At 34.7% G+C, this 27,839-nt stretch overlaps 2 protein-coding genes across 2 annotated transcripts in view; both read right to left on the minus strand.

The window, feature by feature from the left end:
- Positions 1-2,364: 2,364 nt before the first annotated feature.
- LOC134728304 (uncharacterized) lies at positions 2,365-7,750 on the minus strand. Its single transcript, XM_063592872.1, has 4 exons — positions 7,598-7,750; positions 6,647-6,749; positions 4,352-4,389; positions 2,365-3,716 (listed from the first exon to the last, which is right to left on the minus strand). Exons 1-4 carry the CDS (start codon positions 7,704-7,706, stop codon positions 3,439-3,441), a joined length of 528 nt encoding a protein of 175 aa, XP_063448942.1. The 5' UTR covers positions 7,707-7,750; the 3' UTR covers positions 2,365-3,438.
- Positions 7,751-10,369: 2,619 nt separating this feature from the next.
- The window catches only part of LOC134681660 (uncharacterized), a 117,468-nt gene continuing 99,998 nt past the window's right edge, over positions 10,370-27,839 (minus strand). The window contains exons 2-3 of the mRNA XM_063541313.1: positions 21,580-21,639; positions 10,370-10,590 (exon numbers count right to left, since the gene is read on the minus strand). Of these exons, the coding sequence (XP_063397383.1) occupies positions 10,401-10,590; positions 21,580-21,639 (250 nt within the window). The 3' untranslated portion in view covers positions 10,370-10,400. The remainder of the gene's footprint in view (positions 10,591-21,579; positions 21,640-27,839) is intronic.

The following is a 27,839-nucleotide window of genomic DNA, read 5'->3' on the forward strand; positions in this document are numbered from 1 at the left end:
CGTAAAAAGGAATCAGGGCTTTGCATGAGGGAGATACATTCCTTAATTTATAATAATTTATAATATTTTGTCACAGCAACTTTTAATAACACAAAAATATCCGTATTTTCATGCCAGTACCGAAGTACTGGCTACTGGGCTGGTGATACCCTCGGGGACTAATATTCCACCAGCAGAAGCATCGACCAAGAGGTAGTAATAAAATTAACGGTACCCATTTTCTTGCACCAGATGCGCATTTCGACAAAAGATATCTCTTCAGTGATGCTCATGGCCAAAATATTTGAAATCCAAAGCTTATATAAAAGATGAAGAGCTATAATCCAAAAGGTCTAAAAAGTATAACCAAATCCGTGAAAGGAATCAGCTTTGAATGAGAGATATACATTCCTTAATTTATAATAATATCTAATATTTTGATAACACAAAAAAATCCGTATTTTCATGCCAGTACCGAAGTACTGGCTACTGGGCTGGTGATACCCTCCGGGACTAATATTCCACCAGCAGAGGCATCGAGAATATTATCCCCCCTCACCAAGCTGCTAAAATTAGTGGTTTTGAAGTTCATTCTAACAAACTTTAAGTATTAGGGAATATTTTAACATAATAAGCAGCTTCCTAAAACAGTAATCAAAAATAGGAAAAATAAGGGGGCCAAAACAGACATGATCGTACCATGTCCTTTCCCCAACCTGAGCAGAATGTACCAACTTGCATATGCGATATTCATTTCCAAACTTGTTCGGTATTCAAGAGCTGCTACTCAAACTTTTAAACAACGTCACCAATGTCTGAGCAGAAAGTTGATAAAGCATGGATATGTCAAAGAACGTTTCGTCCTTTTGCTAAATCATTGGAAGATACCAAAAAATTGTTGACATTTTACCAGTATAAACTTCACAAATGATACATGATGATCTTGAAATAGATTCTATGTATTGGCGTTGCTTATGATCTTAATTACGTATTGAAATATAAAAATAGAAAAACAAAGCATATATGGTGTATCCATACATGACACACAAACTTGGTAGATTGTTAACCTTTACTGCTTAGACCATTTTTGTGTGATATCCTTTACACTTGGTTCGATATTTTATACACCCTGCATTTATTTAGTTTAAACATATTTTATTTACTCAAAGTAAAATGGATTGGACACAAGTAAGCCATACTTATGAAGTCCGCTCCGAATGACAATAATTTCCTTACAATATTAATATGAGCATGCAATATCAAAATAAACAATATTTTACGAGTCTATCAATTGAGAAAAAAAAATGAAACAGAAGTAGATGTAAACATTGAAAACGTTGATGATGATGATGATGATGATGATGATGATGATGATGATGATGATGATGATGATGATGATGATGATGATGATGATGATGATGATGATGATGATGATGATGATGATGATGATGATGATGATGATGATGATGATGATGATGATGATGATGATGATGATGATGATGATGATGATGATGATGATGATGATGATGATGATGATGATGATGATGATGATGATGATGATGATGATGATGATGATGATGATGATGATGATGATGATGATGATGATGATGATGATGATGATGATGATGATGATGATGATGATGATGATGATGATGATGATGATGATGATGATGATGATGATGATGATGATGATGATGATGATGATGATGATGATGATGATGATGATGATGATGATGATGATGATGATGATGATGATGATGATGATGATGATGATGATGATGATGATGATGATGATGATGATGATGATGATGATGATGATGATGATGATGATGATGATGATGATGATGATGATGATGATGATGATGATGATGATGATGATGATGATGATGATGATGATGATGATGATGATGATGTCGTGGATTTACCGTAAATACATTTTCTACAATACAAGAAATCTCTCAGACCTTTTGATAAATTCGAATACGTGTTTGAATATATTCACATTTTGTTCATACGAGAGATTCGGATTACCAGATGTAAGTAACTTAACATTTAATATAAGGTCATCAGGAAGCCATCTTAGATTATTCATCAGAATTTCTCTCTGGTGTATATATAAAGAGCAGTCGAAAAGGAAATGGTGTACAGTCTTAATGTTACATCCACAAAAGCAGGATGGATCAGCAATTATATTGACTCTAAACAAGTCATAGTTCAAGAAAGATGAGTAGCATCTGAATTGTGTTAAAATCATATTTAGTTTCCTCGGTCCATATAGAAAATGCTTTGGTACATCTTTATTTGTGGTATTTAACCTTTTTAATTGGATTTTAAACTTTGCTATAGAGTCTGATTTTCGAAGGGACAATCGGTATGATTCCTGCATTTATGTTGTGGTCTTCATGTCTTTCAATTATACTACTGTGCTCCGAATGTAGAGCGTCTATATGCCAGTTCGTGTTTTATTTTGTCATAGTTGTTTGTTATATGGTGATAAATATTACAACAAAATGGTGACTGCTGTACTCCAGTTATTTACATTTTTATCTATAATATCAGTTTGTTATGCTAACACATTGTTGTCAGTATATCATAATAATGTATGTTAGTCTAATGTTGTATCTCTGGAAAAGGAAGTAGGATTCTGGTTACAATGATTGAAACATACCCGTCGGCATATGTAAATAAAAGCAACACTAGTTTTATGGATTTTCAATAGTAATAAATCGATAAGCAAACAAAACTCTTAGTCACAAACTTCAATTTAAAAAAATATAAGGGAAACACAACGGAACAACAAGCACACTGACTTGCAACACAACCAAACGTCAACATATGTAGGAATGGACTTTTTTACAAGTGCCGTTTTTCCGAATTTACAACAGATACACCATAAAACAATCTTGTGATTGCCTCTGTAATATTGTCTACGAAATGACTCGATAATCCCTTGGGACTCTTGTTGATATAGCTTGCTTGTATGCTTGTAAGCACTGCCTCTTTATCAAAAGGAAATCAACCATGACATGGAAGATACCGGAGATATCATGTTATAACCCAGAAGAACAAATTAAAATATTAAGTGTTGTTTTTTCCTACTGTTTGTCACATCTTTTTTTTTTGTGGTATATTGTCAGCTTGTTTTCGACTTTTGAATTTTCTTTTTGTATCTTTTGCATGTCATTGGGCAATCAATAAAACATGGATAATTTGACTGATGCATCGATGCAATCCTTTTTATATCAAAGCAATGTGAACAACATTTAGAACGACTGTGTTTTTGCTAAGCAAATTTATTTAACAATTGGTGAGAACGCCTATTCATTAAGAATCATATTTTTATTTTATTTTATTAACTGTTTATTTTTTTACATATCTTTACTGAATCTGGTTTGATTTTTACAAGCATTGTTGTGAAAAGAGCTTAATATACAGATTGTCTTATCTCAAATTGCCATGTTAATCTACAGTTTCGTAGTCATTAGCAACTGAATGTCTAGCTGTCTCTATTACCATATCAGAATGCATGTTTTGACGGTCATTATCATTGGGGGTAAAAGCATCTGTGTACTCGTGTGTGACGTTTAATTCATTATACATGCTGACATAGGCTCTGTTGTTGTTTAAAGCATTGTATGAGTGACAGTCATCTGTCATCTGCAGGTATTCATGGGACGACTCAGCCATAATACTTTCACCGCCATTATTGACCTCATTCGTTGATTGGATGACTGATGCTGTAAATGATACTTTTTGATATTTTTGTTTGTGTTTGCCAAAGATATACAAATACAAATAAAACCAGGTAACACAATTGGTTGACTGATAGATGTCTAAATGTCTCAATTCACTAGTGGACATATTTTCGCTACATTAGAATTTAACTTAAACTTGTCGATGCCCACTGTCCAGCTTATTTAACATGTTTGAGAGTGTTATCAATAACGTTTTAATAGTATCAAAACACATGAAACTTCATATCGTCACATTGAAATTAAGATGCATCAGCTGTATGAGTTTTGAAGTGTCAATAACAAGTTCTTTTCAAATGCAGAGATTTTCCACAAATAATTCATGTAATATAAGCTACACATTTACTAAATATGTAGTTGTTTAATTTTGAAACTGTATTGTAACTTTTTCATTAGATAAAAGTAAAAAAGCTTAATATTTTATTGTTTTTATACTGATTGACATTCAATAAGTTTTCGATTCAGACTGTTTAATAGAAATTTATATTCATATAGTGTATTCGCACGTGACCTGATCAATTAAAACACATAATTACCTTTTGTCTTGTTATATAACATGAGTTGTTGTTGAAGGTTAAAATAGGAACTTTACGTTTGATGTAAAATAATAAAATAATTACCGATTTGAATTTCTTTCGTTGTCGTCTTTTTTCTGAACCTGCAATTAGAAATAAGATGATAAAAATAGGTCAACTTCAAATTGAAATGCAAACAAGCTGTAATGTAATCAACAGCATGTGTCATTCGTAATCAAAAACCCTTACTCATGAACAACGCAGCTACCGAATGAATGTTGTTGTATTTGAGGACCAGACATAATCATTAAACTTTAACCTTGATCATTCATTAAAAAAAGATCGAGATAAGGTGAGTCCTGTTTGATTAACATGTGTACGTTGCATAGAACAAATATACCAAATATAGTAAGCATCACACTCATACTCATAATAAGTGAGAAGCTTATATGACAATACCAACATTTCTTTACAAATGATGTCAAGGAAAAGCGACATATGAGAGACTGAAATTTCGTACAAGGTATGAAGTTTTTAGGACTGCTGCAATATAGCTTCTCTGAAACTGAATTTTACTGTGGGTATAGCTATTAGTGTCTTTATTCTACATTCTCTAGAGCTATAGGAAGGAGGCGTTGAGATCTCACAAAACATGTTCATTCCGCCGTATTTTTGTGCCTGTTCCACGTCAGGAGCCTCTGGCCTTTGTAAGTTTTGTATGTTTTTTTAATTCTATAGATATAGGAAGATGTGGTGTGAGTGCCAACGAGACAACTCTCCATCCAAATAACAATTTAAAAAGTAAACCATTATAGGTTTAAGTACGGCCTTCAACATGGAGCCTTGGCTCACACCGAACAACAAGTTATAAAGGGTCCCAAAATTACTAGTGTAAAACCATTCAAACGGGAAAACCAACGATCTAATCTATAAACAAAACGAGAAACGAGAAACACGTATATATTACATAAACAAACGACAACTACTGTACATCAGATTCCTGACTTAGGACAGGTGCAAACATTTGCAGCGGGATTAAACGTTTTAATGGATCCAAACCTTCTCCCTTTTTCTGAAACAATAGCATAACATCACAACAAAGAAAAAAACATACGATAAAATATCAATTGGCAGACTTAACTCAATCAAAAAACGTATGATAACACAATGAACGAATAAATTTGATCTGCGATATCTGAATACAAATGTACAGTTAATTAAATATTAGAGACAAACATTCATGACCAAAAAGCTAACAAACAAATTCAAACATGAATTTCATTTATATGTTTTGGAGTTTATTGCGACGTGTATTTTCGCCTTAACTAGAACACAATTGTATTTAGGGGCCAACTGAGGACCACTTCTATGTACGGTATTTTCTTGTACCGTTAAATACCCACTAGTGACATTCGGCTGTTGTATGCCTTTTTTCTCGGATTGTTGTCTCGTTGACATATTCCCCGTTATCATTTTCAATTTTATTATTTTTTATTGTTAGTATTCCATATGTCTAAAATACTGTGACATTCTTCGCAGGCGAAACAACATACATATAAAACTGTCGTTACAAGCGATATTGCATCGTGAATAACATATTAAAAATTAGGAGATGAGGTCTATCACAGACATTGACAAACATTAACACACTCACAGGTTGCATAACGGAACCAAATCTTTATAAATGTTCGTGCGTTCGAACTGATTTTTAGTTTATAAATTCGTCTGGAAAGCTTCAACATTACAGATGTACAAATATTTTAATACTCCAGGGCTATATAACCAACGTAAATAAAAAGAAAAGCCAAATTCACATGAAATTAAATTTTGTCCCGAGTACATTTTTATTTCGCTACATTTTACCTAATACATCCCAAAAACAATGAAAATATGAAGCAGTACCAAAGCACAAAATAGTGAGTCAATGATCACCTTATCACTGCCAAATTGTTTGACAAATATGAAGTTAAATCCATTCATTTGTACCTTAATTTCTTGGCAAACCAATGAAGTGGGTGATTACAATGTTTATTGCATTAATATTTTCCCCGTTTATGTTTTAAATACTACTGAAATGATGAAAATATATGATATACTGAATAATGTCTTTGGAAAATCTCAAAGTTGTCCTGGCCTTTCCGTCCAAAAAACCTTGAATTATTAAATTATTTGCTCTCTAAATGAGTGTTTCCATATTTATTTATTTCAGAGATCTAAACGGTTTCTTCATTTTTGTCTCTTCTTCTTGTTCTTATCTAAAGTGTTGTAGTATTTTTAGTATTTAATAAAGCATTTTCATTAACATGGTTATATATAAGGTACTCTATAATTTCAAGTCTTTTACCATTTTAACTTTAAAATTGGTTAATTTCTTTGACAATCTTTAAAAGTTAAACCTACCTAATGAATCCCAATACAAAAGCAATGACAATTTCTACTACACTTATGGACAATACGATGCTAACAATAGTCCACGTGTCAGACTTGAGGCTAGAATCAAAATCTGTATGGAAAATAGTACAATATATGATATTCATTTTAACAAAAAATCCGTGACAGTTTTCAAAGGCACTAATCATTCTTAATTTTCTCATATCATACCCGTAGAAAGGTTCCTGTTACAGAAATAGTCAGCTTCTTGACTTTTTTTTCAAATATAGACCTTTTGTTTCTATGTCTACTACAATGTTATAAGCTATTGATTTCATTCACTCTAATTCCATTATCCAATTTTGTCAACATTTTGATGCTCCTCGACTGTTTTTTGGTTCTAATACATTCCTGGCTTTCAAATATTCGGATTTGATCGTTCGTAATAGAAGTAAATCAAAAGTTGCAGTCTAATGAGATTATGTACGCATTTGCATATTTCATGTGTATAGTTTTCATTTCAATTTTTGCTTGGTTATGTCAGTCAAAAGTAATAATTTTATAATAAATCAATAATTTTACGGTTGCAGCTGTATACTCATTGTGATTTCTCAGTTCCATGGATGTTATACTGCCCTGCAACTTCAATAGAGATTGATGTAATTTCAATGTATTGCAATGCTTAAAATGCCATTTACATTTCAACATTTTATTCATACTATTACCATTTAAATTTCAATACGCCTTTGTTAGTATTGTATATTTTCTTAATTTTAGCTCATTTATAGTTTTCATTTCAAATTTTGCATGGTGTGGTCAGTTAAAAGTAAACATTTTAAAATAAGTAGATAATATCAAATATGCAACAGCATAGTTATTGTGATTTCTAAGTTCCATTGTTAACTTCTGTGTCATTTGTTCTCTTGTAAAGAATGGTCTCATTGGTAATCATATCACATCATCCTATAAGTAATTACCTACCATACAGATCTGAAAATTCACTACATTGTAGTTCACTGGAACAGTTCCCAAATTCTTTGCATGCACCACAAGTACGAATGGTAGATAAAACTATAAAAAAAAAAAACATAATCCTGGTTTGGTGGAAGAACTCTTTTAAGAAAATATTGGTTTAAACTTGGTTTTGTGGCTATCTTAACCTCACACTTATTTAGACCATTGTTTTGAATGTGTCGCATCTATACTATTAAACGAGAAGACCTCATTTTTGGTGTCGCTTCTCTTCTTTCCACAATAAATTAATCATCATGCCTCTGTGTCCTATGGGTACAGTGCTTAATCGCATTTGTCATCCATTCATATGATTACTCAAATTGTGTTATTTTGGGTAAAAAACGAGAAAAAAGACGTCCGGATATGTTTCCGTCATTGGGCGAAATTTTAAGTCAGATTAGACTTCCGGTTTCCGTTTTCTGTATACTTTTTTTTTAATACAGAGGGTCTGAATAATATATCTATGACCGCTGTGGATCAATTATTAAACTGAGAATTGACTGTAAAACGAACGTCTGGAACGGGTGTTTTTTAAGATCAGATTGTCCATTTCGGGATACGGGATTTCTCTTTCGGGATATCGAGATATTTAATTTGTATAATAAATTCAGAACGTAGGGATTTCATGTTTTTAAGCCCGGGATATTGGGATCAGGGCCCCTCCGCTGTAGCGGATCCAGAAATTTTCATATGCAGGTGCCCGTTGACTGCATAAGAGAGGCTGGCTCCGGTCATGCTTCAGTGATTCCCTATATAAGCAACCAATTATTTTCCAGAAAAAGGGGGGTGGGTCCCCTAAATCCGCCTCTGCCCCGACCCCCTTTAATGAATGTTCATAATATACAGATAAGCGCTAAAATTATTCATCTGTCATTAAAATTAATAGAGAACAAACAAAAAAAAAGGATTTTTTTGTGGAAAAAGGAGGAGCCGGGCTAGAAAATAATTATCCTGTTCAAAATTACCTATGACTTTTGATACCTTTTCTGAAATTCTCAAGACACTTAATGTTTTACAAAAAAAAGAAGATGTGGTATGAATGCCAATGAGACAGCTCTCCACAAGAGACCAAAATGACACCGAAATTAACATTTATAGGTCACCTTACGGCCTTCAACAATAAGCAAAAGCTGATACTGCATAGTCTGAAATAAAAGGCCCCGAAATGACAATGTAAATCAATTCAAATGAGAAAACTAACAGCCTTTTTTATGTACAAAAAAAGAACGAAAAACAAATATCACTGAACCACTGAATTACAGGCTCCTGACTGGAATGTTCATAATACATGTGCACTAAATGTATGTTCATAATGAAATTAATAGAAAACAAAAAATGGGAATTTTTGAAATAAAGGAGGAGGATTAAAAAAAACATTTTCATGTCCCCAAGTACCTATGACTTTTGATACTTTTCCTGAAATTCTCAAGTCATTAAATCTTTTACAAAATTCTTCCTACAACACTTTACATCCTTTCAAATACGCTCTGAATGCCCGCGATTTCGCGGGTGTGTTCTAGTTCATATTTAACTGACAAAAATCAATTCTAATGATAACAAAATACACAAAAACAGTGTACAGGTTGAATACACATTTTGAGTTAGAAATATTAATTGGTTGCTGTCGAATTAATGTATACAATAATCTACTATTATTCTTACCGATTTGTTAGCGCACAAGACAGGTCTGTTCTTTTAAAACAAATAAACGTGTGGAAGGCATACTGTGTTGACGCTATGAAAATTAACCCCAAAAAAAAACGAGAGTAAAGAAGTTAAAAAGATGAGAAGTAAAACAAAAACACAATAAGCACCGTGAAAAAAAATGACTATGCATTTGTGGTATCATTGGTTGAACGTTAAGTGGAATTTTGGGATTGGAAAGGCATAAAAATGAACTACAAAAACGGAACATGCTATTGAATGTGTGATTTTTGTAAATCCCTAATCCTACATTTTCTAGTTGTCATTTTCAAATCAGTTGAAATAGACAACGGGGCATATATTATTCACATTAAATATACTTCTATAACACATGTATAAAAAAGGTGTCTAGCAAGCATATCATCAATTAAATATCCAATAATAAGCGTGTTGATCATTCTAGTTTATGATAACTAGTAGAAATATGCATCCGTTCTTATCCCTCCACATAGTATGTAGATAACTTTCAAACATTTGGCCTTTTGAACATTTTCTTATTCGGGCAACACTGATGAGTCTTTGTTAGACGAAACGCGCGTCTGGCCGAAATATAAAATTTTGATCCTGGTATATAGGATGAGTTTATTCTCAGGAACCTCATTAGAGGTTGTCTTTGTCACCTCATAAAGTTTTTTTTATAATTTGGAGGATAAAATGCTCCTAGTAGATAGTCCCTGTTTACTGTACTCACAAAAAGTTTAAACGAACTAATTGGAGATTCAGTTTAGCTGCTGTCAGATAAATACGCAGATTAGTCCTGAAACTTCCTTAAAGGGATGTTCTATTATATTTGGTATCGTGTGTTATTCTGACCCCGATCGCAAATACAGTCGTTTGAAAACAGGTGAAACATATTAAAACCAAAACATCTGTATATATGCGACTGGTAACTGTTTAATACAAAAACTCTTACATGAATGTTTCACTTTAAACGCTCATTCTTTGTTTGAAATCAATTTGATAAAGTTTAATTATTTGTTTTAGTGCATGAAATACCAATAACAACACAGTTTATGTACACAATAAGAAAAACAATTGTTCATGCATGTAAGCCGTCTGAATCATTTCACATTTCACTTGCTATTTTAAACATGGCAGGAGGATAAAACTTCATGAATTTAAAAGATGTCTTTGAGAACTTACTTTTACACTTCCCTTTGTGTTTCTCGAAGAAGCCTGGGCAACAAATATCCGTCGTTGTGGTAATATTTACTAATTCAGACGTAAGCACATCATATTTTACCTGTCTCTCCCCGCTAAAAAGCAACATCATCATGTGAACACAGTTGATTCAAGCATACAATTAAAAAATGCAACATGACATTAACAGTTTTCCAAAACATAGAAAGATGTGTAAAACTTGTCGTAAAATACATTAAATTTGCCGAAACCAGTTCATTAATAAAAAAAAAACCATTCAAGTTCGACCATTAAACTTACCAAATGACCGTTGTTTTTATTAAACTTTTGAAACGCCACTAACTTGCATTATTGGAAATACTCCGACCTTGCACATACCTTATATTTATATATATATGCATGGGTTCGAATCCCGGCGAGTGAAGAACCAAAAATTTGCGAAAGCAAATTTACAGATTTAACATTGTTAGGTTGATGTTTAGACCAGTTGAATATATATATATATATATATATAAGTACGTCTGAGTCAGTGACAACCCTACAACAGATGTATCCATCGGATCGCCATCAATGATGGTGATACATGGCTGTGTACATAATGTATATACAACTCGTCTAAACATCAACCCAACAATGTTAGATCTGTAAATTTGCTTTCGCAAATTTTTGGTTCTTCCCTCGCCGGGATTCGAACCCATGCTACTGTGATATCGTGACACCAAATCGCCTGCACTGCAGCCGTCCCGCTAGACCACACGACCACCTGGGCTCTCAAAAAAAGAGCTTTCGGTGGCCATATGTTACCTTTCCACGTCAGTTTTAATCTAGCGGCGTACTACAGTACATGATATATAAGGCATGAAGATGTTATTGTTACAGATCAGCTAAATTATCTATAGTAAAGGATCCTACAAATTAATGTAAGATACAGTCACAGAAAATAATTATATTCATAAGTACGTCTGAGTCAGTGACAACCCTACAACAGATGTATCCATCGGATCGCCATCAATGATGGTGATACATGGCTGTGTACATAATGTATATACAACTCGTCTAAACATCAACCCAACAATGTTAGATCTGTAAATTTGCTTTCGCAAATTTTTGGTTCTTCCCTCGCCGGGATTCGAACCCATGCTACTGTGATATCGTGACACCAAATCGCCTGCACTGCAGCCGTCCCGCTAGACCACACGACCACCTGGGCTCTCAAAAAAAGAGCTTTCGGTGGCCATATGTTACCTTTCCACGTCAGTTTTAATCTAGCGGCGTACTACAGTACATGATATATAAGGCATGAAGATGTTATTGTTACAGATCAGCTAAATTATCTATAGTAAAGGATCCTACAAATTAATGTAAGATACAGTCACAGAAAATAATTATATTCATAAGTACGTCTGAGTCAGTGACAACCCTACAACAGATGTATCCATCGGATCGCCATCAATGATGGTGATACATGGCTGTGTACATAATGTATATACAACTCGTCTAAACATCAACCCAACAATGTTAGATCTGTAAATTTGCTTTCGCAAATTTTTGGTTCTTCCCTCGCCGGGATTCGAACCCATGCTACTGTGATATCGTGACACCAAATCGCCTGCACTGCAGCCGTCCCGCTAGACCACACGACCACCTGGGCTCTCAAAAAAAGAGCTTTCGGTGGCCATATGTTACCTTTCCACGTCAGTTTTAATCTAGCGGCGTACTACAGTACATGATATATAAGGCATGAAGATGTTATTGTTACAGATCAGCTAAATTATCTATAGTAAAGGATCCTACAAATTAATGTAAGATACAGTCACAGAAAATAATTATATTCATAAGTACGTCTGAGTCAGTGACAACCCTACAACAGATGTATCCATCGGATCGCCATCAATGATGGTGATACATGGCTGTGTACATAATGTATATACAACTCGTCTAAACATCAACCCAACAATGTTAGATCTGTAAATTTGCTTATCTAACATTGTTGGGTTGATGTTTAGACGAGTTGTATATACATTATGTACACAGCCATGTATCACCATCATTGATGGCGATCCGATGGATACATCTGTTGTAGGGTTGTCACTGACTCAGACGTACTTATGAATATAATTATTTTCTGTGACTGTATCTTACATTAATTTGTAGGATCCTTTACTATAGATAATTTAGCTGATCTGTAACAATAACATCTTCATGCCTTATATATCATGTACTGTAGTACGCCGCTAGATTAAAACTGACGTGGAAAGGTAACATATGGCCACCGAAAGCTCTTTTTTTGAGAGCCCAGGTGGTCGTGTGGTCTAGCGGGACGGCTGCAGTGCAGGCGATTTGGTGTCACGATATCACAGTAGCATGGGTTCGAATCCCGGCGAGGGAAGAACCAAAAATTTGCGAAAGCAAATTTACAGATCTAACATTGTTGGGTTGATGTTTAGACGAGTTGTATATACATTATGTACACAGCCATGTATCACCATCATTGATGGCGATCCGATGGATACATCTGTTGTAGGGTTGTCACTGACTCAGACGTACTTATGAATATAATTATTTTCTGTGACTGTATCTTACATTAATTTGTAGGATCCTTTACTATAGATAATTTAGCTGATCTGTAACAATAACATCTTCATGCCTTATATATCATGTACTGTAGTACGCCGCTAGATTAAAACTGACGTGGAAAGGTAACATATGGCCACCGAAAGCTCTTTTTTTGAGAGCCCAGGTGGTCGTGTGGTCTAGCGGGACGGCTGCAGTGCAGGCGATTTGGTGTCACGATATCACAGTAGCATGGGTTCGAATCCCGGCGAGGGAAGAACCAAAAATTTGCGAAAGCAAATTTACAGATCTAACATTGTTGGGTTGATGTTTAGACGAGTTGTATATACATTATGTACACAGCCATGTATCACCATCATTGATGGCGATCCGATGGATACATCTGTTGTAGGGTTGTCACTGACTCAGACGTACTTATGAATATAATTATTTTCTGTGACTGTATCTTACATTAATTTGTAGGATCCTTTACTATAGATAATTTAGCTGATCTGTAACAATAACATCTTCATGCCTTATATATCATGTACTGTAGTACGCCGCTAGATTAAAACTGACGTGGAAAGGTAACATATGGCCACCGAAAGCTCTTTTTTTGAGAGCCCAGGTGGTCGTGTGGTCTAGCGGGACGGCTGCAGTGCAGGCGATTTGGTGTCACGATATCACAGTAGCATGGGTTCGAATCCCGGCGAGGGAAGAACCAAAAATTTGCGAAAGCAAATTTACAGATCTAACATTGTTGGGTTGATGTTTAGACGAGTTGTATATACATTATGTACACAGCCATGTATCACCATCATTGATGGCGATCCGATGGATACATCTGTTGTAGGGTTGTCACTGACTCAGACGTACTTATGAATATAATTATTTTCTGTGACTGTATCTTACATTAATTTGTAGGATCCTTTACTATAGATAATTTAGCTGATCTGTAACAATAACATCTTCATGCCTTATATATCATGTACTGTAGTACGCCGCTAGATTAAAACTGACGTGGAAAGGTAACATATGGCCACCGAAAGCTCTTTTTTTGAGAGCCCAGGTGGTCGTGTGGTCTAGCGGGACGGCTGCAGTGCAGGCGATTTGGTGTCACGATATCACAGTAGCATGGGTTCGAATCCCGGCGAGGGAAGAACCAAAAATTTGCGAAAGCAAATTTACAGATCTAACATTGTTGGGTTGATGTTTAGACGAGTTGTATATACATTATGTACACAGCCATGTATCACCATCATTGATGGCGATCCGATGGATACATCTGTTGTAGGGTTGTCACTGACTCAGACGTACTTATGAATATAATTATTTTCTGTGACTGTATCTTACATTAATTTGTAGGATCCTTTACTATAGATAATTTAGCTGATCTGTAACAATAACATCTTCATGCCTTATATATCATGTACTGTAGTACGCCGCTAGATTAAAACTGACGTGGAAAGGTAACATATGGCCACCGAAAGCTCTTTTTTTTGAGAGCCCAGGTGGTCGTGTGGTCTAGCGGGACGGCTGCAGTGCAGGCGATTTGGTGTCACGATATCACAGTAGCATGGGTTCGAATCCCGGCGAGGGAAGAACCAAAAATTTGCGAAAGCAAATTTACAGATCTAACATTGTTGGGTTGATGTTTAGACGAGTTGTATATACATTATGTACACAGCCATGTATCACCATCATTGATGGCGATCCGATGGATACATCTGTTGTAGGGTTGTCACTGACTCAGACGTACTTATGAATATAATTATTTTCTGTGACTGTATCTTACATTAATTTGTAGGATCCTTTACTATAGATAATTTAGCTGATCTGTAACAATAACATCTTCATGCCTTATATATCATGTACTGTAGTACGCCGCTAGATTAAAACTGACGTGGAAAGGTAACATATGGCCACCGAAAGCTCTTTTTTTGAGAGCCCAGGTGGTCGTGTGGTCTAGCGGGACGGCTGCAGTGCAGGCGATTTGGTGTCACGATATCACAGTAGCATGGGTTCGAATCCCGGCGAGGGAAGAACCAAAAATTTGCGAAAGCAAATTTACAGATCTAACATTGTTGGGTTGATGTTTAGACGAGTTGTATATACATTATGTACACAGCCATGTATCACCATCATTGATGGCGATCCGATGGATACATCTGTTGTAGGGTTGTCACTGACTCAGACGTACTTATGAATATAATTATTTTCTGTGACTGTATCTTACATTAATTTGTAGGATCCTTTACTATAGATAATTTAGCTGATCTGTAACAATAACATCTTCATGCCTTATATATCATGTACTGTAGTACGCCGCTAGATTAAAACTGACGTGGAAAGGTAACATATGGCCACCGAAAGCTCTTTTTTTGAGAGCCCAGGTGGTCGTGTGGTCTAGCGGGACGGCTGCAGTGCAGGCGATTTGGTGTCACGATATCACAGTAGCATGGGTTCGAATCCCGGCGAGGGAAGAACCAAAAATTTGCGAAAGCAAATTTACAGATCTAACATTGTTGGGTTGATGTTTAGACGAGTTGTATATACATTATGTACACAGCCATGTATCACCATCATTGATGGCGATCCGATGGATACATCTGTTGTAGGGTTGTCACTGACTCAGACGTACTTATGAATATAATTATTTTCTGTGACTGTATCTTACATTAATTTGTAGGATCCTTTACTATAGATAATTTAGCTGATCTGTAACAATAACATCTTCATGCCTTATATATCATGTACTGTAGTACGCCGCTAGATTAAAACTGACGTGGAAAGGTAACATATGGCCACCGAAAGCTCTTTTTTTGAGAGCCCAGGTGGTCGTGTGGTCTAGCGGGACGGCTGCAGTGCAGGCGATTTGGTGTCACGATATCACAGTAGCATGGGTTCGAATCCCGGCGAGGGAAGAACCAAAAATTTGCGAAAGCAAATTTACAGATCTAACATTGTTGGGTTGATGTTTAGACGAGTTGTATATACATTATGTACACAGCCATGTATCACCATCATTGATGGCGATCCGATGGATACATCTGTTGTAGGGTTGTCACTGACTCAGACGTACTTATGAATATAATTATTTTCTGTGACTGTATCTTACATTAATTTGTAGGATCCTTTACTATAGATAATTTAGCTGATCTGTAACAATAACATCTTCATGCCTTATATATCATGTACTGTAGTACGCCGCTAGATTAAAACTGACGTGGAAAGGTAACATATGGCCACCGAAAGCTCTTTTTTTGAGAGCCCAGGTGGTCGTGTGGTCTAGCGGGACGGCTGCAGTGCAGGCGATTTGGTGTCACGATATCACAGTAGCATGGGTTCGAATCCCGGCGAGGGAAGAACCAAAAATTTGCGAAAGCAAATTTACAGATCTAACATTGTTGGGTTGATGTTTAGACGAGTTGTATATACATTATGTACACAGCCATGTATCACCATCATTGATGGCGATCCGATGGATACATCTGTTGTAGGGTTGTCACTGACTCAGACGTACTTATGAATATAATTATTTTCTGTGACTGTATCTTACATTAATTTGTAGGATCCTTTACTATAGATAATTTAGCTGATCTGTAACAATAACATCTTCATGCCTTATATATCATGTACTGTAGTACGCCGCTAGATTAAAACTGACGTGGAAAGGTAACATATGGCCACCGAAAGCTCTTTTTTTGAGAGCCCAGGTGGTCGTGTGGTCTAGCGGGACGGCTGCAGTGCAGGCGATTTGGTGTCACGATATCACAGTAGCATGGGTTCGAATCCCGGCGAGGGAAGAACCAAAAATTTGCGAAAGCAAATTTACAGATCTAACATTGTTGGGTTGATGTTTAGACGAGTTGTATATACATTATGTACACAGCCATGTATCACCATCATTGATGGCGATCCGATGGATACATCTGTTGTAGGGTTGTCACTGACTCAGACGTACTTATGAATATAATTATTTTCTGTGACTGTATCTTACATTAATTTGTAGGATCCTTTACTATAGATAATTTAGCTGATCTGTAACAATAACATCTTCATGCCTTATATATCATGTACTGTAGTACGCCGCTAGATTAAAACTGACGTGGAAAGGTAACATATGGCCACCGAAAGCTCTTTTTTTGAGAGCCCAGGTGGTCGTGTGGTCTAGCGGGACGGCTGCAGTGCAGGCGATTTGGTGTCACGATATCACAGTAGCATGGGTTCGAATCCCGGCGAGGGAAGAACCAAAAATTTGCGAAAGCAAATTTACAGATCTAACATTGTTGGGTTGATGTTTAGACGAGTTGTATATACATTATGTACACAGCCATGTATCACCATCATTGATGGCGATCCGATGGATACATCTGTTGTAGGGTTGTCACTGACTCAGACGTACTTATGAATATAATTATTTTCTGTGACTGTATCTTACATTAATTTGTAGGATCCTTTACTATAGATAATTTAGCTGATCTGTAACAATAACATCTTCATGCCTTATATATCATGTACTGTAGTACGCCGCTAGATTAAAACTGACGTGGAAAGGTAACATATGGCCACCGAAAGCTCTTTTTTTGAGAGCCCAGGTGGTCGTGTGGTCTAGCGGGACGGCTGCAGTGCAGGCGATTTGGTGTCACGATATCACAGTAGCATGGGTTCGAATCCCGGCGAGGGAAGAACCAAAAATTTGCGAAAGCAAATTTACAGATCTAACATTGTTGGGTTGATGTTTAGACGAGTTGTATATACATTATGTACACAGCCATGTATCACCATCATTGATGGCGATCCGATGGATACATCTGTTGTAGGGTTGTCACTGACTCAGACGTACTTATGAATATAATTATTTTCTGTGACTGTATCTTACATTAATTTGTAGGATCCTTTACTATAGATAATTTAGCTGATCTGTAACAATAACATCTTCATGCCTTATATATCATGTACTGTAGTACGCCGCTAGATTAAAACTGACGTGGAAAGGTAACATATGGCCACCGAAAGCTCTTTTTTTGAGAGCCCAGGTGGTCGTGTGGTCTAGCGGGACGGCTGCAGTGCAGGCGATTTGGTGTCACGATATCACAGTAGCATGGGTTCGAATCCCGGCGAGGGAAGAACCAAAAATTTGCGAAAGCAAATTTACAGATCTAACATTGTTGGGTTGATGTTTAGACGAGTTGTATATACATTATGTACACAGCCATGTATCACCATCATTGATGGCGATCCGATGGATACATCTGTTGTAGGGTTGTCACTGACTCAGACGTACTTATGAATATAATTATTTTCTGTGACTGTATCTTACATTAATTTGTAGGATCCTTTACTATAGATAATTTAGCTGATCTGTAACAATAACATCTTCATGCCTTATATATCATGTACTGTAGTACGCCGCTAGATTAAAACTGACGTGGAAAGGTAACATATGGCCACCGAAAGCTCTTTTTTTGAGAGCCCAGGTGGTCGTGTGGTCTAGCGGGACGGCTGCAGTGCAGGCGATTTGGTGTCACGATATCACAGTAGCATGGGTTCGAATCCCGGCGAGGGAAGAACCAAAAATTTGCGAAAGCAAATTTACAGATCTAACATTGTTGGGTTGATGTTTAGACGAGTTGTATATACATTATGTACACAGCCATGTATCACCATCATTGATGGCGATCCGATGGATACATCTGTTGTAGGGTTGTCACTGACTCAGACGTACTTATGAATATAATTATTTTCTGTGACTGTATCTTACATTAATTTGTAGGATCCTTTACTATAGATAATTTAGCTGATCTGTAACAATAACATCTTCATGCCTTATATATCATGTACTGTAGTACGCCGCTAGATTAAAACTGACGTGGAAAGGTAACATATGGCCACCGAAAGCTCTTTTTTTGAGAGCCCAGGTGGTCGTGTGGTCTAGCGGGACGGCTGCAGTGCAGGCGATTTGGTGTCACGATATCACAGTAGCATGGGTTCGAATCCCGGCGAGGGAAGAACCAAAAATTTGCGAAAGCAAATTTACAGATCTAACATTGTTGGGTTGATGTTTAGACGAGTTGTATATACATTATGTACACAGCCATGTATCACCATCATTGATGGCGATCCGATGGATACATCTGTTGTAGGGTTGTCACTGACTCAGACGTACTTATGAATATAATTATTTTCTGTGACTGTATCTTACATTAATTTGTAGGATCCTTTACTATAGATAATTTAGCTGATCTGTAACAATAACATCTTCATGCCTTATATATCATGTACTGTAGTACGCCGCTAGATTAAAACTGACGTGGAAAGGTAACATATGGCCACCGAAAGCTCTTTTTTTGAGAGCCCAGGTGGTCGTGTGGTCTAGCGGGACGGCTGCAGTGCAGGCGATTTGGTGTCACGATATCACAGTAGCATGGGTTCGAATCCCGGCGAGGGAAGAACCAAAAATTTGCGAAAGCAAATTTACAGATCTAACATTGTTGGGTTGATGTTTAGACGAGTTGTATATACATTATGTACACAGCCATGTATCACCATCATTGATGGCGATCCGATGGATACATCTGTTGTAGGGTTGTCACTGACTCAGACGTACTTATGAATATAATTATTTTCTGTGACTGTATCTTACATTAATTTGTAGGATCCTTTACTATAGATAATTAAGCTGATCTGTAACAATAACATCTTCATGCCTTATATATCATGTACTGTAGTACGCCGCTAGATTAAAACTGACGTGGAAAGGTAACATATGGCCACCGAAAGCTCTTTTTTTGAGAGCCCAGGTGGTCGTGTGGTCTAGCGGGACGGCTGCAGTGCAGGCGATTTGGTGTCACGATATCACAGTAGCATGGGTTCGAATCCCGGCGAGGGAAGAACCAAAAATTTGCGAAAGCAAATTTACAGATCTAACATTGTTGGGTTGATGTTTAGACGAGTTGTATATACATTATGTACACAGCCATGTATCACCATCATTGATGGCGATCCGATGGATACATCTGTTGTAGGGTTGTCACTGACTCAGACGTACTTATGAATATAATTATTTTCTGTGACTGTATCTTACATTAATTTGTAGGATCCTTTACTATAGATAATTTAGCTGATCTGTAACAATAACATCTTCATGCCTTATATATCATGTACTGTAGTACGCCGCTAGATTAAAACTGACGTGGAAAGGTAACATATGGCCACCGAAAGCTCTTTTTTTGAGAGCCCAGGTGGTCGTGTGGTCTAGCGGGACGGCTGCAGTGCAGGCGATTTGGTGTCACGATATCACAGTAGCATGGGTTCGAATCCCGGCGAGGGAAGAACCAAAAATTTGCGAAAGCAAATTTACAGATCTAACATTGTTGGGTTGATGTTTAGACGAGTTGTATATACATTATGTACACAGCCATGTATCACCATCATTGATGGCGATCCGATGGATACATCTGTTGTAGGGTTGTCACTGACTCAGACGTACTTATGAATATAATTATTTTCTGTGACTGTATCTTACATTAATTTGTAGGATCCTTTACTATAGATAATTTAGCTGATCTGTAACAATAACATCTTCATGCCTTATATATCATGTACTGTAGTACGCCGCTAGATTAAAACTGACGTGGAAAGGTAACATATGGCCACCGAAAGCTCTTTTTTTGAGAGCCCAGGTGGTCGTGTGGTCTAGCGGGACGGCTGCAGTGCAGGCGATTTGGTGTCACGATATCACAGTAGCATGGGTTCGAATCCCGGCGAGGGAAGAACCAAAAATTTGCGAAAGCAAATTTACAGATCTAACATTGTTGGGTTGATGTTTAGACGAGTTGTATATATATATATATATATATACATAGTGTTTCTTTATTTTGATTATATATTTTTTAAGAAATATACAGGTTTATTATTTATAATCTCCCAAACAACATTTTATGAAATTAATTTGTTCCAAGCCTTCTGATCGTAGGTTATGTCAGTAACCAGTGTCAATTATACTTAATTCGGAATCATATGTTTACATTAAATCATAAATACATGTTAAAAATCATAATAATAAGTTTTTTTTATATTTTTTTGTATTCATCATGGATTAACAGGCATTTACATAAATTATCTATAGTGGCATATAAAATAGCAAGCGAGAAAAATAAGCATAATCAAGCAAAAAAAAAACAAAAATAGTACTTATAATATCATATGATATAACGGAATAGGGATGAAGTACAATATTTTCATCAAAAAATATATAGTGATAATCATATTTAATGGAAATTACATTTCAAGCACATCTAAACATAACAATTCACTATTAAATTAACAAATGATTTTATCCCAGGGGTTCCAGTACATGTTATAATCTTTCACACTAATATTTTTTGAGAAAATATTTTTTTATTTTTTATAAAATTTAGTTTATAGTTATCATAAAGGCAAAACACGACTATATCTACATTAAGTGGAATTTCAATATGTAATGTTTCAAAAAAACAGACATTCAGATAATAATAAGTTGTTAATTATGACAAAAACAAAGCACATACCCATCTCCTTTCTTCAAGACATGCTTTAAGTTAACATAGACAGTATGACTCTCAAGTTTCCTAAATTAACAAATAATTCAAGAAATTACTTCGGTAAATGTCGCAAAACAGTCTGGCCATCTGTACTTTTGGTTTGATCATTCTGTTTTTTGTTATAATCCTGACAACAGTTCTGATGGAAAGTACATGTGCACCCTTAGATTTTTAAAAGATAGACTTAAATGGATCTTAACTTCACATAATACATTTTAACCTCTTCTTCGTTTTCAAAATGTCTGAACCTCTATTTTTTTTCAAATTTCGACTGGTTCGTATAATATTGGGGGAAAAGAAATGACTAAATAAAGGCAACAGTAGTATACCGCTGTTCAAAACTCATAAATGCATGGACAAAAAACAAAATCGGGGTAACAAACTAAAACCGAGGGAAACGCATGACATATAAGAGGAGAAAAACGACACAACACTTACATGTCAATTCTAAAATATAAGATGAATTCCATGTGTTTCATTAACAACGTGTAAAGGATTTTTTTTACTGAAAAGGGAGAAATGTTAGAACATTTGTAGATTATCACCACAAGAAACGTCAAATAAAGCAAATGGAAAACTGTGAGCGTAACTCAAATAAGTTAGCTTATTTATAGTAATTGTCAGATTCATCATATTATGTAAAATTATAAACAAACTTAATAATTAAAAACAGTGATATTATTAATCGCCAGAGCATTCATTAGTTAAGGAACAGTATAGGCTAACACATTGATGTTGCTCCTTTTCGAGATATTCGAGTTTTAAAATATGACGGGAAAAAATGACTCGGACTTTTACCATATATTTGCATTGGTATTATTTAGGTTTCAAATCGATAGAAAAGAAATCTAGTCTTCGCTTGAATTACAACAACTGCAAACATTATAAGCACGTAAAACAATTTTAAGGCTTATCGGTACTCCTTTTCAAAATAACAAGACTTCAAAAGAACTGTAATAAATTGACATTAAAAAATAATGGAGCTAAAAAAGAATATGAAAATGAAAGGTCCCTTTTCCATGTTTTCGAAGTATAAAGCCATAGTAATTAGATGGAAAATGATTCTCTATAGATTTTGCATACAATAACATTGTCACTTTTTCCATCAATAACTATGCAATCGTAACAAGAATTTTAAAGCATTTTCAAACAATATTTACTAAAATGTTGAAAAGAAAGTAGGGGTTGGAGAGCAGAAACATTTATAGGCATTACATGGATAAGTAGAAGAATATCATATATTACCATGTTATATTGTGACATATCCGTTTATCTGCTGTGGAAACTATTCCTGTTCCTTGTGTATCTGTTTCATTACCAAATGTAACCGCACACAATAAAGTAAAGGGAAAGCAAAAACTAAGAATTGATTGAATCTGAAAGTAAAATATGTTATACAATATTTGTCATGCTATACGTAGTTTATAATTATGTATGCTTAACTTTCTGTTATCGAATTGTTCTCTTGGGAGGAAAAAATTGTAAAGCCATAATGATTTGTATGTCTTAATGTCTGTTCTATAATGACAGGTATAACCCCTCAATGTAAAATCATATATGTATCCGCAGTCCATTATTTGTGATTTTATTTCCCCCTCCCCTTAACTTTAAAATCATACTGACCTCCCCAACCTGTCTGATTCAATATGCTTTATTTGTAAGTTGTTATTTTTGATTTCAACTACTTCATCCGTCCACTGGTATTTTAAAAAGAACATTCAAGCTTAAGGGTTATGATGTATCTTCCATGTTGGATATTAAAAATGCTTGAATTTACATTTTGATAAAACATGAAAAAGGACAGACAATTTAGAGATCGACGATTTTTTTTAAGGACTGAAAATTTGACGAATTGCACAAACATAATTTTATGTATGGCATACATCGAGTTACAATTTCCATACTTGTATTGTTTTTATCTAGACTATAATTGACTTTCAGGCTAAGGGAGGATAAAGCGATCACATATCATGTTAGTCCCGCTAAATTAGTTTCGTGTCTGTTCCAATTCAGGGACCTGTTATCTAGTGGTGGTCGTTGTTTGATGATTTTTTTAATATTTGATTGTTAAATCACATTTTTGGTTTTCTCATTTTGTCATTTTTATTTTTATGCCTTTCAATAAATGCATATACGGTATGTTTTTTTGACATTTTTAAGGCCTGTTGTTTCTATTGTACCCATATATGCTAACATTTTATTTGGATAGCTGTCTCATGGTATCATTAAACACCAAACCATTTCTCTTTTTTAACCTTGTAGAATCATTGTACGAATGTCCATGAATACATAAATTTAACATTTGAAAAAGTGGTCTGATCGAAATTTTTATCCTTTGCGGTCTTTTCCTAACACAAACGAAACAAATAAAAAAAAATCTTAACGTAATAATAATTTTAATTCATAAATTAAATCAATTAAAAAAATTATCTCGGCATTATTTAAAGAAACAGAAAAGACTTGAAATGTTTCATAAAAACAGTTGACACACATATATCAATTTTCTTGTATACATTTCCTCAAATTGATTGTTTTTTTGTATTTATACTTACGTTAACGATGCATAACTAAGGTTGGCAATCGTTAACAAAATATGGTTTTTACCATAGAAAAAAATGTATCTACAGGATAAGTACAAAATATATGTTTTATAACACATTACATAACCACACTTAGATTCTTCTCATCCGGACTGTGACGCATCAACAATATGTATCAAAAGCACCAACATGGTACATTATATGGGGATATTTTGAAGACTTTTTTTTGTATAGAAAGCTTATACTATATACGGGATGCACTATCAAATTTCAAAAACTGTATTTATATCAGCGTCTTTGTCAATTTACTATCACTACTGAGTTATATATGTCTGTGATGTATGCTTACACAATTTTGACTGCTGAATCCAAACTATTGTCACTTTAACCTATTATATATGTTATGGTTGCTCATCAAATTTTGAATGTAAAAAATATAATCAGCTGTTACAAGCAAGTTTAACTTTGAACATGGGTTTTTAACTTTTCTCTTTTTAATTTACCTTGGAGTTCTGTATTTTTATAGTAATGATATCAAATTAACGTTAAATATGCGATTAGTCAATCACTGAAGATGTCATGTATGCAAAAAGGGTTTCTGAACAATGGACAAATTCATATACGAGGGATACAAATTGTGTTTAAATAAGTATCTTTATTACCATAAAATGTTAGAAGGAAAGAGAAAAGCTTACCATTTTTGTTTTAAGTGTAAATATCAGTAAATCATTTGTAATAATAAACAAAGGCACTTGTGATAAATGCTATACAATTACTTCCTCTACTAGATATATGATTCATTTATTGTTTTAATATATCTTCAATAGAACGGAAACATATAAAAAGGAATATGGTTTTCAATTGTCGGATTAAACTATTCAATAACACAAAACACTAAGCACAATTGTTATCCTGAGTATGAATAAAAAAAATCTAATATAGGATTTTGCTATATTTTTTATAATTTAATTTAATCATTTACTAAAGAGAAAAATGAAATAAAAAAGGGGGTCACCGTTCATATAAGCTCACAATCTGCCTCCGGAAGAAGCATACAACTTTGTTAATGTCCTTTGTTTCTGTTGAACTAATAGGAGAAATAGAGGTAACATCGAACTAAAAAATAACCTAATTACAGAAATCACTTAAATTTTACAATTATTTAATTAAAGTACAGCTTATTTGAAAACAATAATAAAAAATATAGGTCACCGATCAGTTAAAAAAGATATTTCAAATTTAATGCAAAAAAATGGCATTTTTGCACCAAAGGGGATAATTTGAAGTTTTTTCAATGATATAAACATTTTAAAAGTAATCTGGGGCCAAACAAAATCGAATTTTTCGGATGCTTTTTGTACTTTATTATAAAGTTATAACTAATAGTGTACTAAATAATATTTGTAATGCAAAAATAAAGGTTTAATTTTTTGCTCAAATTTTTGTACCCACGAGCCACCTTAAGTGCCACCATTTTTCCAAAAGATATTTTTTGTCCTGAATTTAATTGATGTATGTAAAAGTTTTTCACAATTAGAGTCTAGTCCAAAATACTATCTGCATCAAAAGTAAACATATAAAATCTTCTTATATCTATATTACACTATCAGATCCATATACATGTACATGTAGTGTCGAAGCTGTTTGCATCAGAGGATTTTTTTGGGGTGGTTTTATTAAGGCTTTTCGATCTCAGGAATAGATTACCTTAGCTGTATTTGGCAAAATGTTTATGATTTTTGGTCCTCAATGCTCGTCAAATTCGTACTTTATTTGGCCTTTTTTTACTTTTTTTAATTCGAGCGTCACGAATGAATCTTTTGTAGACGAAACGCGCGGCGATGTAAATACAAAATTCAAATTCTGGTATCTATGATGAGTTTATTGAACCTTTGATCAGGAAAGATATCATGTTAAAACATTAACTAGGCCTACAGAAATGCGTACATCCAATATGTTCCGCAATATATGGAATAAGCTTACCCTTAATTTTGAAAATCTTTAATACACACTTTTGCATTGTCTATTTACATCATTTCACTGTATATACAATGTTTTTACTTCAACTGCATGTTAAGACAAAACACACATGCTTTATTCGTCATACTGCAGAGTACAATTTATTCAGCAGGAGTTAATCTAGGAAAGAAAGGGGTCGGTTATGATAATTTTGTACTGAGTTTGCCATTTAATGACTTTTGGAAATCCAGAATGGCTTCTAATTCATGACATAGTTAACAAATGACAGCATTGTGAAAATATACATACACCAAATGTGACTAGACGCGATGCCAAACCTCCTGAAAGGGTAAGCAGTTCATGCCTTCCCGAAAAGGCTTAACACCAATGAAAGATTAATTTGTTTGACACTTGAATTGTTACCAATGATTTTAGGCACAGTTGTTTTTATCACAGATCCTTCTACCAACACAATTAATAGAGAACAATTAAAAACAGTCAGTGAAAGATTCAATTTTACAATTATCGTAAAAAAACTCATCATAGATTCCAGGATTAAAATTGTATATTTGCACCAGGCGCGCGTAGCTCATTACTTACGGAATTAAAGTACCTTCCAAAATACGTCCGTATCCTTACTTGAATTTCTTCTTTATGTTCATTTAATGAAACATTTAAACGGTCAATCAATTTGGGATGGCTGCCTTAAAATTCTGAACATTAGTGCGAAGAAACCTTTATCATAGCATTAAGTATTATCATAATTCGGAGACAAGACATGTTCTAAATATAAAAAAAGCTATTTGATCCAATAGCATTCATTTAAAGAACAAAAAATGTAAGGTTTCCATACATAATTTTAATTGCATAAACGCATTTTACATATTTTTTTTTATAAACAGGGCACTTTTAGAGAACGACGCTACTTTCCACAACCAATCTTCATAACCATAATCTTTTAGAAAATGTATAATCATGTCAATTTGTAATTTTAATCCTTCTGAATTATTAACAATTAACTTCAAGTAACCACCAATCCTCTATGTTTAACATTCTCTACACCTGAAGTAAATTAGCATACCTGTAATTGATAAAAACTGTATCATTGATGATTAACAATCCTCTTCAAATTTGTATTTTATTCAATTTTGTTTAGCGTTGATGAGATTTTGTAGACATACCATGTGTTTGACGTTTACATTTATAAGTCTGATAACTTTAAAAGTGTTGTAATATCGACGAAACGCGCGTCTGGTGTACTAAATTATAATCCTGGTACTTTAAAAATAAAATATTTACACCACTGGGTCGATGCCACTGCTGGTGGACGTTTCTTCCCCGAAGCTATCACCAGCCTAGTAGTCAGCACTTCGGTGTTGACACGAATACCAATTATATAGTCATTTTTATAAATTTCCTGATACAAAACTTTGAATTATTTAAAAAACGAAGTATTTTCTTGTCCCAGGAATAGATTTCCTTAGCTGTATTTGGCACAACTTTTGGGAATTTTGGTTCCTCTATGCTCTTCAACTTTGTACTTGTTTGGCTTTATCACTATTTTGATATGAGCTTCACTGATGAGTCTTATGTAGTTGAAACGCGCGTCTGGCGTACTAAATTATAATCCTGGTACTTTTGATAACTATGTAATACACATTTTCTTAATACATACGAATATAACCAATAAAAAAATATATGGAATTAGACTATTCAAAAATAACCTTG

The sequence above is a fragment of the Mytilus trossulus genome, chromosome 8 (genome assembly GCF_036588685.1).
Source record: "Mytilus trossulus isolate FHL-02 chromosome 8, PNRI_Mtr1.1.1.hap1, whole genome shotgun sequence".
Lineage (NCBI taxonomy): Eukaryota > Metazoa > Mollusca > Bivalvia > Mytilida > Mytilidae > Mytilus > Mytilus trossulus.